The sequence below is a fragment of the Aethalodelphis obliquidens genome, unplaced genomic scaffold (genome assembly GCF_003676395.1).
Source record: "Aethalodelphis obliquidens isolate GAN/ISIS:26980383/991018 unplaced genomic scaffold, ASM367639v1 scaffold21, whole genome shotgun sequence".
Lineage (NCBI taxonomy): Eukaryota > Metazoa > Chordata > Mammalia > Artiodactyla > Delphinidae > Aethalodelphis > Aethalodelphis obliquidens.
The window spans coordinates 17,728,500-17,745,761 of NW_020837965.1; the positions used below are offsets into that span (position 1 = coordinate 17,728,500).

Genomic DNA, 17,262 nt, shown 5'->3' on the forward strand with positions numbered 1-17,262 from the left:
TCTGTGCTATGCTGCTGCTTCCCACTAGATAACTATTTTACATTCGGTAATGTATATATGTCGATGCTACTCTCACTTTGCCCCAGCTTCCCCCTCCCCCACCATGTCCCCAAGTCCCCTTGTAGTTTTAATCTGCATTTCCCTAATGACTAGTGATGTTGGGCACCTTTTCATGTACCTGTTGGCCTTTTGTAGATCTTCTTTGGAAAAATATCTATTTAGGTTTTTTGCCCATTTTTAAATTGTTTTCCTCTTCTTTTTTGCTATTGAGCTGCATGAGTTCTTTATATATTTTGGATATATGGTTTAAAAATGTTTATTCTCATTCCATAGGTTGTTTTTCACTTTGTTGAAAGTTTCTTTTCCTGTGCAGAAGCTTTTTAGTTTGGTGGAGTCCCACCTGTTTATTTTTGATTTTGTTGCTTATGCTTTAGGTGTCATATCCAAAAAATGATTACCAACCCCATGTCAACGAGTCTTACTCCTATGTTTTCTTCTAGGATTTTCATGGTTTCAGGTCTTACAGTTAAGTCTTTAATCCATTTCAAGTTAATTTTTGTGAGTAGATAAGGGTCCAGTTTCATTCTTTTACATGTGAATATCCACTTATCCTAGCACCACTTATTGAAGAAACTGTTTTTTCTCCATTTGAGTACTCTTGGCTCCCTTTGTCAAATATTAATTGACCATACATGCTTGGGTTTATTTCTGGGCTCTCAGTTCTATTCCATTGCTCATATGTCTGTTTCTATGCTGGTACCATACTGTTTTGATTACTATAGCTTTATAGTGTAGCCTGAAATCAGGGAATGTGATGCCTCCTGCTTTGTTCTTTTGCAGGATTTCTTTGGCTGTTTGAGGTCTTTTGTGGCTCCATATAAATTTTAGGAGTGTTTTTTACATCCATAAAACATGCCATTGTAATATTGACAGAATTGCATTGAATCTATAGATGGCTTTTGGTAGTATTGAAATTTTAACAATATTAATTCTTTCAGTTCATTAACTTGGGACGCCTTTCCATTTATTTGTGTCATTGATTTCTTTCATCAACGTCTTTTAGTTTTCACACTAGAGACCTTTCACCTTCTTGGTTAAGTTTATTCTAAGTATTTTATAGTTTTTGATGCTATTGTAAATGAAATTGATTTCTTTATCTCTTTTTCATAAAATGCATTGTTAGTATATAAAAATGCTACTGATTTTTGTATCTTAATTTTTTATCCTGCACCTTTACTGAATTCATTGATCTAACAGTTTTCTTGTCAGGTCTTCAGGATTTTATATATATAAAATAATGTCATCTGCAAATAGAGACAGGTTTATGTCTTCCTTTACAATTTTCATACATTTTATTTCTTTTTCTTGCCTGATTGCTCTAGCTGGGACTTTCAGTACTAGGTTGAATAAGAGTGGTGAGAGTGGGTACTTTGTCTTGTTCCTGATCTTAGAGGAAAAGCTTTCAACCTTCCACCATTGAGTATGATGTTAGCCATGGGCTTGTTATATATGGCCTTTATTATGTTGAGATATTTTTCTTCTATGCTTAATTTGTTAAGAGTTTTTATCATGAATTTTGAGTTTTGTCATATGCTTTTCCTGCATTTGTTGAGGTAATCTTATGATTCTTTTCTTTCATTCTACTAATGTAATGTATCATATTTATTGATTTGTGTATGTTGAACCATTTTTGCATTCCACAGATAAATCTCACTTGACCATCGTGAACGATCCTTTTCATGTGCTGCTGAATTCAGTTTGCTAGTATTTTATTGAGAATTTTTGTATCTATATTCATCAGGGATATTGACCTTTAGTTTTTTAGTAGTGACCTATCTGTGGTCTCCTGAATATCTGGTGTGTTCACCAACGTTCCTCACTTTGGCTACATTGGAAATACAGTGCATCTCTAGCACAATGTGACCTATAAAATCTCTGTTCAGCTTTCAAGCATTCAGTATGTGTTCTCTGCTAGTCCTTGTGAAGTTTTTCTGTGAGACCATGCAGTTTAGGATTAAGCCAAGGACCTGAGGCGCATCCTTACACAGATTTATGGGACCTATTCTCTGGCACTCCCTGCTGTTCTCACTTTGCTTACAAATTCCAGTTGCATTAGCACTTCTTCACTCTGATGTTTCCTCTACCCACTGAAAATGCTAATTACTAACTGGGTTTCACTTCTCTTTGCTGCAGTTTGCAAGTGTTCCCAGGCAGAAAACCAAGGTGAATGTAGAACTTAATTTGCGTGTTCCCCTCTTTTCAGAGAATTGCAATCTTGTGTTAAAATCTATGCCCAGTGTCGGAAACAAGTTGCTTTATACATTTTGTCCAGTTGAAGGGTAAGTCCAGTACATTCTTAAAACATCATGGCTGTAACTGGAAGTTCCCTTATTTCTTCAGTAATGGCTTATACCATATTCTCATCCTTCTTTCTGGAATTCCAATGACACATATGTTACATCTTTTCTCCCATGTCTTCTAGGAATATTTTTTTGTATTCTCCTCTCTCATTTCATCTTTCTGTGCTTCATTCTGAATCTTTTTATCTGACTTTTCTTCCCCATCATTAATTGTTAACTTCCCAAATGTATTCTTAATTTTGTTAATTGTATTTTTAAGTTCTAGAATTTCCATTTGGTTCTTTAAAAATTCCAATATCTGATTATATTCTCTAACTGTCTCTTACTTTATAGAATATATTAAGCATAGTTATTTTAAAGTCTTTTCCTGATAACTCAATATTCCAGATCTCTGGAAATTCTGATTCTATTGTCATTTCTTTTTTTTTCTTGTCTTTGTATTTGTATTTTTTAAAATAATTGTGTGCAAGGTATTAGATAGAAAAACTATGGAGTTAATTTGAGGTTTAGGATTAAGTTATGTTTCTTCAGAGAGTATTTGTGTGTTTGCTTCTGGCAGGAGGCTGTAGAATTGGTAACCCAGGTCACTTTAATGCAGCTCAGAAAAAAAAATCTGTGGTCAATTCTTGAGATGATTTGAAGCTGGTCTTCAGTCCCTGTGAGGGGTGGTCTATTTCTGGTTCCTCTTTACTCCTAGGTGTGACCTTTTGGGACCTCTACCCACAGCCCAGGGAGATTTTTAGGTTTCCCATTCCTTGGTAGTCACCCAATTCCAAATTTAGTTCCCCTATTTCAGAGAGTCTGTTGAAATCTGCTCATCTTGTGGAATTGGCAGAAAGAGAAATAGGCAAAGGAGAAAGAGTGGCCTCAAATGCCAGGCCTACCTTTTGGCAATCCCATTTTCTTTTGGATCATGGCCCCATCATTCTCCCATACAATTCTCTGGGTTTTTGTTTGTTTGTTTATTTCCTTTTGCATTTAATCTCGTCCGGTTTTCTAATTGTTCTCATTAGGAGAACTGACTTGAATTTATTTGTCTATTGTTTCTGGAGAAATGGAACCCAGACTTTTTTTAATGTAATATTTTCAATGGTGAAATGAAGGTCATATATATTTTTTGAGGTCAGGCATATTTAAGAATGTCTTTCTGTTTCTTCACACATGAAAGTAACCTCTGCCTCACTGTGGAAAATATGTAAAAAGTGCTTCATAGTTTCCTGGAATTTCAGAGTTATAGAAGACAAATCTTAGACCAGTGATTTTTATCTGTTACAGGAGTTACCTTTCTTGTTCTTAATTCTTGGAGCCTTATCTATTTATTAAAAAAAACCCTTTTCTTAAATATTTCTATATAAGTATCTTTTCATTAATTTCTATAATGTGAAGAACACTTTCAATCTGCAAATTCAGGTCCTTTTTTCAGGAAATTTCACATTAATGAAATTTTAAATTATTGCTTTCTTCAAATTGTCTTGGTTTATTTCTCAGGAACACCTGTAACTCATAGGTCATGTTTTCATTTTCTGTGCTGTGTAGCTGTTAATAGCCACTATTTTCCATACATTTGTCTTTTCCTCTATATTCTTAGTTTTTCAGGTTGGTTTACTCTATAACTTACTTGACTTTTTCCCCAAATCAGCTCTATTTATTGCACTGAATGAGGGTCTCTAATTTTGCTATCTAATTTTTAGTTTAATTACGTTTATCATGTCTCTTACCTAACTCTGTTTTTATCTCATTCTGTTAGTGTCCTATGTCACCCTGAATTTCTGTGACTGTCTACTCGTGTTTTTATAGAGGTCTTATGTTCTTGCTTCATGTTGCAGATGCCACACACTTTCCTAAAATCTTTTGATTCATTGACTAGATAATTTTCAGACAAATGTTTTCTCTCAGGTTTCAGTATACTATTTCATTTCCTTTGAAGTATACATTTGGTTGGTCCTTCATTTTTTTAAAAAATCAATTTTGTTGAGATATAATTTTCATGCAATAAAATGACCCATTTTAAGCATAGTTTGATAACTTTTGACAAGTGTATACACTAATGTAACCAAAGCTGTAATCAACATACAGGACATTTCCATCACCCCACAAATATCTCCTGGTTTTATTTTCAGTCCATCCACCATAGGCAACCACTGATCTGCTTTTTGTCATTATAGACTAGTTTCGCCTGTCCTAGGATTTCATATGAATGGAATCGTATAGAATGTACTATCTTTGTGTCTGCTTATTTCACTCAGCATAATGTTTTTAAAATTTATCCATGTTGGTATATAAGTAGTTCACTTTTTAAAATGTTGAGTAGTAATGCATTGTATGGCTATATCAGTTTATCCATTCACTTCTTGATGAACATTTTACCTATTATGAGTAAAGCTATAAACATTCATATAAAAGTGTTTTTATGAAGATATACATTTATTTATTTTGATAAATAACTGGCAATGAAAATGCTGGATTATATGGTAAGTGTATTTTATAAGAAATGTCCAAACACTTCTTCAAAAGTGGTTGTACCATCTTATACTCCCTCCAGAAGTATATGAGAGTTCTAGTTCTATATTATTATCAACACTTGGGATTGTTGGTCTTTTAATGTTAGACATTCTGATGGCCAAGTAGTAATATCACGTTGTTGTTTAGTTTGCATTTCTCTGATGATGACTAATGCTAATGAACATCTTTACAGGTGCTTTTATATATATATATATACACATATATTTTTGAAGTTCTCAATGAAATCTTTTGTTCATTTTTAAATTGGGTTGCTTGTCTATTATATGTCCAAAATAGAAGACTTTTTTCAGATATATGTATTGTGAATATGTCCTTTTAATCAGGGGATTTCCTTTTCAGGTATTTCAAAGAGCAAAATTTTCAAATTTTGGTAAATTTCAGTGTATCGATCCTTTTTCTTTTATGGTTCTTTCCTCTCCCCTAAGGTTATAAGGAAATTCTCCTAAGGTTATAAGGAAATTCTCCTGTGTATTATTCTAGAAGTTTGTAGTTTAAGCTTTTACATTTAAGTATATGATCCATTTGGAATTAATTTTTGTATATGGTGGGACGTAAGGGTTGACTTTTTCCCGTAAGGATATCCGATTGTTCCAGTTCAATTTGTTGAAAAAATTACTCTTTCCACATTGAATTACCTGGACTGTTTTGTTGAAAACCAATAGACCACATATGTGTGGATCAGTTTCTAGACCCCATATTCTATTTCATTGTCTGTCCTCTCACCAGTATCACACTATCTTGATTACTATAGTTTTATAGTAAATCTCGAAATTATGTAGTGTAAATCCTCCAGATTTGTTCCTTTTCAAAATTGTTTGACTATTTTTAGGACCTTTGCATTTTCATAGAAATGTTACTATCAGCTTGTCAGTTTCTACAAAACAGTCTGATTGCATTTTGACTGGGATTACATTAAATATGTAGTTTAATCTGTAGTTTAATTGACCTCCTGAGAAAAGACTCAATATTGAGTCTTCTGATCCATAAACGTGGCATTTCTAGCCATTTATTTAGGTCGTATTTAATTTCTGTCAACAATATTTGCTAGTTTTCAGTGTACAGGTCCTGTAGATATTTTGTTAAAGGTATTCCTAAATATTTTATTGGTTTGGGTGCTATTATAAGTAGTGTTTTAAAATGTAATATTCTACTTGTTTATTGACATTATTTATATAGATATAATCGATTTTTGTATTTTGACTTTTATATCCTTGAACCTTCCTAAATTCACTTATTAATTTTTGTAGCTTATTTGTAAGTTTATTAAGATTTTCTGTATATATGATTATGCTTTCTTGAAAATAAAGATAATTAAACTTTTTTTTCTTTTAATTTGTATGTTTGTCTGCCTGCCTACCTGCCTGCCTGCCTCCCTCTCTCTCTCTCCCTCCTTCCATTTCTTTCTTCCCTTCTTCCTTTCTCCTTTTCTTCTCTCATTGCACTGGCTCATAACTCCAGTTCAGTGTTGAATAGAAGTGCTGAGAGTGGATATCATTGTTTTTTTCCTTCATCTGTAGGGGGAAAGTGTTCAGACATTCACCATTAGACGTGATGTTAGCTGTAGGATTTTCACAGATGCTTTTTATCATATTGAGGAAGTCCTCATCTATTCATAGTTTGCTGAGAGTTTTTATCATGAGTGAATGTCTATTTTGGTCAAATGTGTTTTCTCCTATTAGATGATCATATGACTTCCCCCCTTAATTCTGTTAATAAGGTGAATTACATTGATTTACTTTGCAATGTTAAACCAACCTTACATTCCTGGGATAAATTCCACATTGTTGGCTATATTATATTGCCAGATTCAATTTGCTAATTTTTTGTTAAGTGATTCTGGTCCTGCATTTATGAGGGATATTGATTTAGTTTTCTTTTATTATAATGTTTTCATCTGGTTTTGTTTATAGAGTAATGCTGGCTTCATAAAATGAGTTGGAAAGTGTTTCCTCCTCTTCTATTTTCTGAAAGAATTTATGTAAGATTTGTATTATTTATCCCTTTAATAATTAATAGTGAATCCATCTGGTAAATCCATCTGGCCTTGGGGCTTTCTTTGTGGGAAGGTTTTACATTATGAATTCAATTTAACAGTTATGGGGCATTGAACTGTCTACTTTTAATTGAGTTGAATTTTGTAATTGTGTAACCAAGTTTTTTGATGAATGTGGGCATTTTATCCAACTTGTCCAATTTATTGGCATGTCTGCAGTATCTGCAGTGATGTCCTACCTTTCATTCCTGATATTGATAATTTACTTCTTCTCTATTTTTTTATTCATCAGGCTACCTAGGGGCTTATCAATTTTATTGAACTTTCCAAAAAACCCAGCATTTGGTTTTATGACTTTTTCTGTTGGTTTTCTGTTTTCAATTTTATTGATTTCTGCTTCTATCTTTATTATTTTCTTCCTTCTACTAATATTTAATCTACTTTTTTCTTTTTCTATCTTATTAAGTAGAAGCATGAATCATTTATTTTGGACCTTTAAAATTTTCCAAAATAAGAATTTAAAGCTATAAATTTCCCTTTAAGCATTCCTTTAGTTGCATCCTACAAATTTGATATGCTGTGGTTTCATTGTATTTCAGAACAGAATATTTTATAATATTCCTTGTGATTTCTTCTTTGATTTATGGATTGAGTAGAAGTATATTTTTTTAAATGTACAAATATTTGGTGATTTTCCAGGTATATTTTTGTTATTTATTTCTAGTTTAATCCTATTGTGGTCAGAGAACATACTTTATTCTATCACTCCATCTAAATTTTTGGAGCTTACTTTATGAATGTGAATATTGTCTCAGTAAATGTTACCTAGACACTGTGTCTGTTCCACAGTGATTGAGTGGAGAATTCTATAGTTATCAATTAAGTCAAGTTGTTGAGAATGTTGTTCAAGTCTTCTATTTTTATTGATTTTTTTTGTCTGCTTGTTTTATCAATTACTGAGAGAGGATTGTTCAAATTTACAACACTAATTATAGACTTATTTCTCCTTTTAGTTCTGTTAGTTTTGCTTCATGTAAATTGAAACTCTATCTTTAGATACACACATATTTATGACTGTTATGTTATCTTGATGAATTGACATTTTCATCAGTGTGAAACATCCTCCTTTGTTCCCAGTAATATTCTTTGTCCTGGAGTCTACTTGTCTGAATTTATATAGACACTCCAGCTTTCCTATGACTAGCATTTAAATGGTATAAGTTTTTCTATCGTTTACTTTTAACTTCTCTACCTTTGTATTTCAAGTGTGTTTCTCACAGGCAGCATATATTTGGTCATGCTTTTTGAAAAACTTAAATCCTATTTGACAATCTCTGTCTTTTAGACTATTTACATGTAATGTATTTATTGTTTAGGCTATTTATACTTAGTGTAATTACAGATATGGTTGGGCTTGAGTCTATCATCTTGTGCTTGTTTTCTATTTTTCCCATCTATTCTTTGTTCCTTTTCATTTTAATATCTTGCCTTCTTTTGGTTAATTTTTACTCTTCCATGTTTCTCTTTTTAAATTGTTAGTTATACCTCTTTTTAAAAAGAATACTCTACAGTTCTACAATTACAATATGCACCTTTAACTTCATAGTCTACCTTCAAGTAATATTATACTAGTTTACACGTGTGCAAGAATCCTGTGCACTTTCATTTTCCCCTTCCCATCCTTTTAGTTTTTTATCAAATATTTTACTTCTATATATATAGAAAGTTGTTTGTAGTTATTCACTATATTTATCATGCTCAGAACTCTTTATGCCTTTGTGTAGGCCCTAGCATCCATCTGGTATCATTTTCCTTCAGCCTTCCTTTAGCTTTTCTTGTAGTGGAACTCAGGTGGCAATGAATTCTCTTATCTTGTGTTTGCCTTCAAAGAGTCTTTATTTCATATTCATTTTTGAAGGATATTTTCACTGGGTCTAGAATTATAGGTTGACAGTTTTTTTCTTTCAGCCTATTAAAGATGTTGTTCCATTGTCTTCCGGCTTGCATTGTTTCTGACGAGAAACCAGTGATCATTCTTATCTTTGTCCCCCTGTAAGTAATGTCTTTTTTTCCCTGGTTGTTTTTAAGATATTTCTCTTTATCATTGGTTTTCATCAATTTGATTATAATGAGTGTTGGTGTTATTTTCTTCGCTTTTATTTTGCCTAAGATTCATTGAGCTTCTTGGACCTGTGGGTTTATAGTTCTCATCAAACTTGAAAAAATTTGGCCATTGCTTCTTCAAATTTTTGCCTCCACCCCCACCCCCACAACCTTGCTTCTTCTGGGCTTTTAACCACAGGTATATTGCCTGATGTTTTCCCACAGCTTACTGAAGCTCTATTTATTTTTCTTCCAGTACTTCAGTTTGGGTAGGATCTGTTGTTACATCTCTGAATTCACTGATCGTTTCTTCTGCATTGTCTAATCTTCCTTTAAGCCCATTCCGAGAATTTTTAATTTTTGATATTGTATTTTTAATTTTTAGAAATTCCATTTGGTTGTTTTATTATGTCCTGCATCTCTGTCCTCATTGTGTTCATGTTTTACTTTGAATATGTTTATAATAGCTGTTTTAAAGTCTTTGTTTGCTAATTACCTCATCTCTGTAGTTTCTGGGTTTGTTTATATTGGCCAATTTTTTCTTCCTAATTGTGGGTAATATTTTCTTGCATAATATTTTCTTCCCCTTTCAAATATCAAGTAATTTTTGACTGGATGCTGGACTTCATGAACATTACATTATTGAGTGTCTGGATTTTGCTGCCTTCCATTACAGTGCATTGAAGTTTGTTTTGGCAGCCAGCTTACTGGTGGATCAGCTTGACCCTTTCAAGCCTTGTTCTTATATTTTCTTAGGGTGAACCTGGACTAGCCATTTCCCTAATGTTAGTTTAGCCCAACTACTAAGGTGTGACCTCCTAGAGTCTCAATTGAATATCGCAGGTTTTCACTGAGTTCCCTCCACTCTGGCCGGTTGAAGCTCAAATATCTCTCAGCCCTGTATGAGATGTAGGAATTATTAAGCTTACAGATCCCCCGTAGTTTTCTCTAAGCAGCTTAATGGAGTTTTGCCTTACACATGCTCAGCTTAGTGTAAAGCCAAAGACCCAAAAGGATTCCTACTCAGATATGTGGAGCTCTTTCTTTGCATAGATCCCTCGTCTTTGGTACTCTACCCAGCAAGTTTAAGCTGCTTTGCCTTTCTAAATTCTTTTTTTGTCCCCTCAACTCAATGAAACCACCCTACTGTGCTTATCTTTCTACCTCTAGGCCCAAGACCTGGAACTTGCTTCCAGGAAGAGACCAAGGGTAATTGTAGGATTCATTTCATTGTTTCTTCTCTCAAAGGTCATTGTCCTGTACTACCTGTAGTCAGGTTTCTTAAAACAGTTGTTTCATGTATTTTTTAGTTTTCTAGTTATTTATGGTAAGAGGGCGAGTCTAATACAAGTTACTCTGTCATTTTTGGAAGCAGAATTCTTGTCTGCCATGGTTATGCTATATTTTTGTTTTTATTTTCAAATAAAGGGAGGTCTGTCCTGAAAATATTTGCCATATGGTAAGGTATGTAGATTGTCCTTGTATCAGAATCAACTGTGTTGCTTTTCCCAGTTACAGATACCTGGGCTTTGAGGTTCCAGGCATCATATGTTAAAAACCTTTACAGATGATTTGTGATACAAAACAAAAGCCAATAATCACTGATCTAGTAAGCTTAAATCTAGTGTGACTTTGGTGAACTTAAAGGAGGTATTCTACAACCTGTGCTTAAGTTAGTGACATCCTGTAAAAATAGAATAAAAAGAGGAGTAGGACCTCCTAGATATCCCCACCATCCACATATAAAGCATTGATTTCTGGCAGAGCAGGAGTTTTTGGAGCTCTGATCAAGTGCTGTGGCCATTTCACGTTCTAATTTGTTGTACCTGTGCCGTAACAGTTGTTATGTAGTTTAAATATTACTTTTATCTTAAAATGTCATGAACTTTTTCTTAATATTTATAAAGTGATCTGCAAATATTCTCATAATACATGGATTCAGAGATGGTTAGCAGATTTCATCTTGTATGCCAACTCTGTTTTGATTAGTGGTGACTTCCTGGAGCTCAGTGTTGAGAAAGATTTTAAGGCCAGTTCTAGACTCAGCAGGAAAGAATGCTCTTATCTGTCATGAGTTTGGGATTGGAGGAATGGGGTACACGTTCCATGTATTTGCAACTTCTGTACTGGTTGAAGGCACTCTTTTTTCTCTAGATTTCTCTAATTACACAAGAAAACTTGTTGCTACTGTATCTTGACTTTTCCACATGTAGGAAACAAATATGGAATGTCTTTATTTAAATTATTTCTTCATTCATCCATTCTTTACTCATTCATTTCCTCTTTCTTTCTCTCAAAAGATATAATCAATATGATATTATGTTATTATAGTAGTAGTTCTAGTCTGTACTTCTTTTTAAATAAATAGACCCATTGTGTATTTTTTTTAAGGTCACTGGTTCTGTTGACCATATTTTCCTGAATTCCAAATCAGACACATAGTCTTATTCCTGGTCTAACAATAGCATAGAAGAATTGAAGTTGGGACACTCTTAGAAAATTTTACAAAATGTTCAGAGCACAACTTAGGCTCAGATCATTAATAACAAATATTTTTGGATTATAATTAGACATGTAACTAAGAATATCTTCTCATCTGCAGATTTTTATATATTAGGCCAACCATGGTCCTATAGGATTAGAATATGGCGATTTAGAAAAATGTCCTACTTTCAAACATAAAATCCTATTGCATTTTTTTTTATGGTGGAATATTGTTAGCTAAGTGCCTTGGGCTACAGAATCATCTGGATGATGAGAAGTAATTGTAATTCTCTTTCTGATCTGTCTCAGATCACTTGGTTCTTGTCCTCATTCTGTGTGTATACTGTGTTGAGGAGTTGGGTATTAGCACACTAGCAGAGGTTTAGACTGTGACTAATGTGTGAGAGGGACGCATTTCGTTTGGGCAAGAAACTCATCTTTTCAGTCTCCATATTTAATGGGGATGGGTGGGAAATGGAATGGTGGAGGTTGCCTTACTACTCATTTCAGTTATTATTAATCTGAAACACTTCCTGGTGCCACAAATCTAGGATGTTTAGCATAGTATACTATAGTGAAAAGAGCACAGTTTTGAGAACCAAGAGATATATGTTCTAGTCGTAGCTTTTCATTTACTAACTCTGTGACCATAGCAAACTACTTAACCTTTTAAATTTTAACTTACACATAAAATGAGGTTAATAATCTGCTGTATCTATGGCACAGGGTTGTTGGGAGGATCACGTGAAAACACAGATGTAAAAGCTTCTAAGAATTTACTAGTGGTATATCATTGTGAAATAATATGGTATTGGGTATGCCACCTTATATTAGCTTGTCTCTCCCCATAGGAAAATGGATGGGGTTGTGATATCTTTGCTTAATTTAAAAATACTTCATAGACTGAAAAAAAAATAATTACTTTAGGAAACCTTCTGATGATGGTTCTATTTAAGGAAAACTAGTGAAGTATCTGCTGTGTTTTTCCTAGGGCATGAATAATTCAGTGAGAAATACTCATCAGCTATGCTTTGCTTTACAGCTTGGAACCCCATCCACTGCCAGCACACTGAATGCCACAATGCAATTAACAAACCAGCTGTGAAGGTACTGTTTGATTAGACATGGTGCTGTATTATATTGTCAGTGGTCAAATTATCAGGAGCAAATTGCTGAATGAAATGGAGATTGCATCCTTCTCTGTAAAGCAGAAGCCTGTACTCTGTGGTCATCTCAAATGACTGTTCTCTACTTGGATCTGACTGTACTCTGGTGGATTGGTTCAAGACAGAGCAATGAATAGTGATATCTGCAGATTTGACTCTGAGTTCATAGCCAAGTGCTGTGGAGAACTGCGCTAATTATCAGAATAATTCTGGTGAAACACTTACATAGTCCTTGACTGATTTCTGTCTGGGCTAATAAACTCAGGGGAATGTACTTTGGCCCTGTTTTCATGTGTTTGCTACAAGTTATGAGTGGTCTAGTGTGTGACTATGTGAATTCAAGAGTCGTAGGACAAAAACAGATAAAATTGTTAAGTCTTAGCTCAGATCACAGATGTGACTTAGTTGAAATGACTGAGAGGTAGTTGGACAGCAAACACATGGAAAATTACAAAAGAGGTAAGGGAACAGTGGTTTAGAGAGGTCAAGTCACTCTCCTAAGGTCACGCAGACAGAACTAGGTACCTTGACTCTCAGCCTTATTCTTTTCCTACCACATCTAATTGGTTCTGTCCTGTTAGAATCCTGAATCTTTGAAGCAGAAAATTAAGAAAAATAATTACACCACTTAACAAAATTACTTTTGGTATATTTGTTGGCTGGAGAGACACTTGGCTGGAGAGACCTGTGTCTGGATTTACAAGGGTTAATTTTTAAATTCTGAGGAGTGGGAGTTAGGTCAAGTGATTAGAGTTCAAGTTGCTTTTTAGAACCTGTTGTCAAGGAAGTTTGCCTCTCTTGTTCTATAGAGAGGTAGATTGTAAAGATTATCAAATAATAGAAAAATAATACTCTAATTTTTAGAAACAGAGTAGAAGAGGTAAAATGAGATATAAAAAATATAAATGGAACCAAAAAGAACTCTAAATGGAATAAAACATGTATTTCATATACCAAAAGTGGCACAGGAGTGCCAGTTATCACATTGTCATCTAGATATATCTTACCAACAAAGGACATCCTTATATTATTATGCTTGATCTCTGCTTTTGATGAAAGTAAATTGAATGAATTTATGCTGAGAAAGAGCAGGTGAGGGTAACCCACCAATGGAAGCTTAGTCCTCTCCCATTCTACGATGTGTACTCTTCCTCTGAACTTCCATAAACATTTGGGGTTCAAAGGTACTTTTCTTTGGTGTGAGGACATTTTGAGCTAAACACAAGTGAGTTCATATAGTATTCAGCTTAATTCTTCACAGTGGTGAGACTTTCACAATTCCCGTAGTTTCTATATCTGTCCTTTCCTCTTTCTGCCTAAGTTACAGTGCCCTGTTTTCGTTCACCCAGACATCAACAGAAAGGAGGTACTGAAAATCTGTTTAATTTTTCCAGTTATTTTTTCCTTGATTTTATGTCAGACTGCATTCTCGGGTGTCCTCTGACTTCCTGATTAGTAATGGTTTTTGGCTTCCTTCCCGCAGAAGTCATCATGAATTAGAAATTCTCCCTCTCTTTAGGCAAACAGCCCAGTCTACTCCTCTGGCCTGGCCTGGCCTCACTTTTCTCACAGGCCATTCCCTATAGCCAGTCCTCCAGGATAAGCCAAACCATCCCACTTTCTGTCATTTTTTAATTGAGGTAAAATTCACATAACATAAAACTAACCATTTTAGAGTGGACAGTTCAGTGGCATTTATCACAGTCACAATGTTGTACAACCACTACCTCTATCTAGTTCCTAAACGTTTTTCTCACCCCCCCAAATTTTACTTTCTCAATCCCAGTTTTCTTGAAGGGCTTCCTTTTACATTTTCACTCTATGCTTCCCAGAAAGGGAATATTCTTGTTGTCATTTCCTGTGCAGAGGCTGTTTTTGCACGACCACCGGTCTGGCTCAGGGTTATTCTTTCTTTACAATATGAGCACTCCACAAACCCACGGAGATATGAGCATATCACATGTAAATCAAGGGTACCCAACATCCAGATGCTTACAGAATAATGTTAAATGAAAAAGAAATTATGAAGTGTACAGTATGATGCAAATGTAGTTTAAAAATCACATATATGAATTTTATATTCATCTTCATAATGAACACCAACCAGTAATTCTCATCAAAATATTACCAGTGATTGCATTGAGATGGAGGGTTAATGAGTTACTTAAATTTTCTTCTTTCCTTTTCTTCATTATCTGAAGCCTTTACCCTGGGCATGTATTATATTTATAGACAGAAAATAACTATTTTTAAATGTAACAGTCAGATGTGAACATATTAATGTGGATGTAAACTGACCTGTTCAGTGCGGAACAGGATTGACACTCCTAGCCACAAATCTGAAGGGTCATGTTAATTCATTTAACATGTCAGAGGTCAACTAACTAACCTCTAATGACTCTTTACAGTTCTAACATCCTAGGAGTTTTTACTTTGGAATGGAATGAAAAAATATCTTTACCTGACAGAGGTATCAATGACTCATTAGAAATGAGAGTAAAGTACCTATACTGAAGAAGAGGTCTACATGAGTGCATGGGAAAAACTCAGGGAAAATGGATTTATTTTCACAAAAAGCCTAATATCTCCATAATAGTGAGTTATACCTCTAGGCAGTAATGAACCAAACTTGGGTCTGCTCGCCTGTGTGCAGTAAAGGCAGTCTACTGATACCGGCTGGTGGTGAAGGAAAGCACAGCATTTATTGTAAGGCGCCATACAAGTAGTCTGGGACGGCTAGTGCTGAAAACACCGTAACTCTCTGGTGGGTTTCAGCAAAGCATTTATAAAGGCCAGGTGGGGGCAGGGAGGAGGGGTCGCAGGGTCTGTGATCAGCTCGTGCACAATTCTCCAATTGATTGATGGTGAGGTAACACGGTGATGTCACAGGGGTTAACATTATCAGTCCTTAGGTGCCAGTAGCTCTGGGGGCTACAAAGTGCTCGTGATCATGAAGTAGTTAATTTCTTCCATTTAGTGGTGGTTTTAGTATCTGTAAAACAACTCGGGAAATGTTCATCAGATACTGTTATATAACTAGGTATTTCGGAGAGGAGCTACAGCAGAGGATATGGGGGAAGGGTCTGTCTCGGGAAGGCCCCATAAGGTCCTGCTCAGTTACATAATGATTTGCCAAATAGAAAAGAATTTTATATATATATATATATATATATATATATATATATATATATATATATATATAAATTTTGCAGTAGGTTGCAAAAAAGTACTTTTAAGGCAAGAGTCAAAAGTTATGATAGGATCCTAAAATGAAAGTATGTTGGAAATTATAGTTCATTATATCCCACTCTGTATTTTGGTTTTACTTGGTCCTATTTGAAAATCACTTTATGAAATACTTGAATCCCAGATAATTAGCTAACACAGGAGTCAGCAAACTATGGCCGCAGTTAAATATGGCCTGCTGCCTGTTTTTGCAAGTAAAGTTTTATTGGAACACAGCTGTGCTCTTTTGCTTACATATTGTCTCTGGCTGCTTTCATGCTACAACAGCAGAGCTGAGTAGTTGTGACAGAGAACTTATGCCCCACGAAGCCTGAAATATTTACTTCCTGGCCATTTACAGAAAGTTTGCCAATCCCTGATTTAACACACCACAAAGTAGTTATTCACTGTATCAAAGGAAGCATGAAAGTTACCTAAGAAAAATTTTCACACTGGGCCTTTAGCACCAGGGAATATATAATTTACAGATTTTGATGGTATAATTATTTAAGTTTAGGAATTCTAACTCTTACTTCCCCAACCATTGAAACTCCTAAGGGTTTTAACTTTAAATGACAGGCTGCTTGGGTCATAAGTTCAGTTCATTTATCCCCTTCAAATCATTAAAAAAAAAAAAAAAAGCCTAAAGAAAAGGCAGAGTGAAGTTCTAGAAGAATTTGTGTACTAGGCATGTTAACTGCATACTCAGCTGTAGCATAGATTGATTACTTCTTGAAGGGCAGGAACAAAATTCAAAACGACTTTGAGACTTCCCTGGTGACGCAGTGGTTAAGAATCCACCTGCCAATGCAGGAGACGCAGGTTTGAGCCCTGGTCCAGGAAGATCCCACATGCCATGGAGCAACTAAGCCCGTGTGCCACAACTGCTGAGCCTGAGCTATAGAGCCTGTGAGCCACAACTGCTGAGCCCGTGCTCCACAACTATTGAAGCCTGTGTGCCTAGAGCCCGTTCTCTGCAATAAGAGAAGCCACTGCAATGAGAAGGCCGTGCACCGCAACAAAAAGTAGCCCCCACTCACCGTAACTAGAAAAGCCCGCGTGCAGCAACAAAGACCCAATGCAGCCAAAAATAAAATAAATAAATGTTTATTTTTAAAAAAAGGACAACTTTGGTGGGACTTCCCTGGTGACGCAGTGGTTAAGAATCCACCTGCCAATGCAGGGAACACGGGTTCGAGCCCTGGTCCAGGAAGATCCCACATGCTGCAGAGCAACTAAGCCCATGCGCCACAACTACTGAGCCTATGCTCTAGAGCCCACGAGCCACAACTACTGAGCCCACGTGCCACAACTACTGAAGCCTGCGCACCTAGAGCCCATGCTCCACAACAAGAGAAGCCACTGCTATGAGAAGCCCGAGCACCACAACGAAGAGTAGCCCCTGCTC

At 35.2% G+C, this 17,262-nt stretch overlaps 1 protein-coding gene across 3 annotated transcripts in view; it reads left to right on the top strand.

Annotated features, from left to right (window-relative positions):
• UNC79 (unc-79 subunit of NALCN channel complex) overlaps positions 1-17,262 on the top strand; it is a 249,818-nt gene that overhangs the window by 78,235 nt on the left and 154,321 nt on the right. For all 3 annotated transcript variants that reach the window (XM_027120418.1, XM_027120421.1, XM_027120419.1), the window contains one exon: positions 12,506-12,570. In XM_027120418.1, the coding sequence (XP_026976219.1) occupies positions 12,506-12,570 (65 nt within the window). The remainder of the gene's footprint in view (positions 1-12,505; positions 12,571-17,262) is intronic.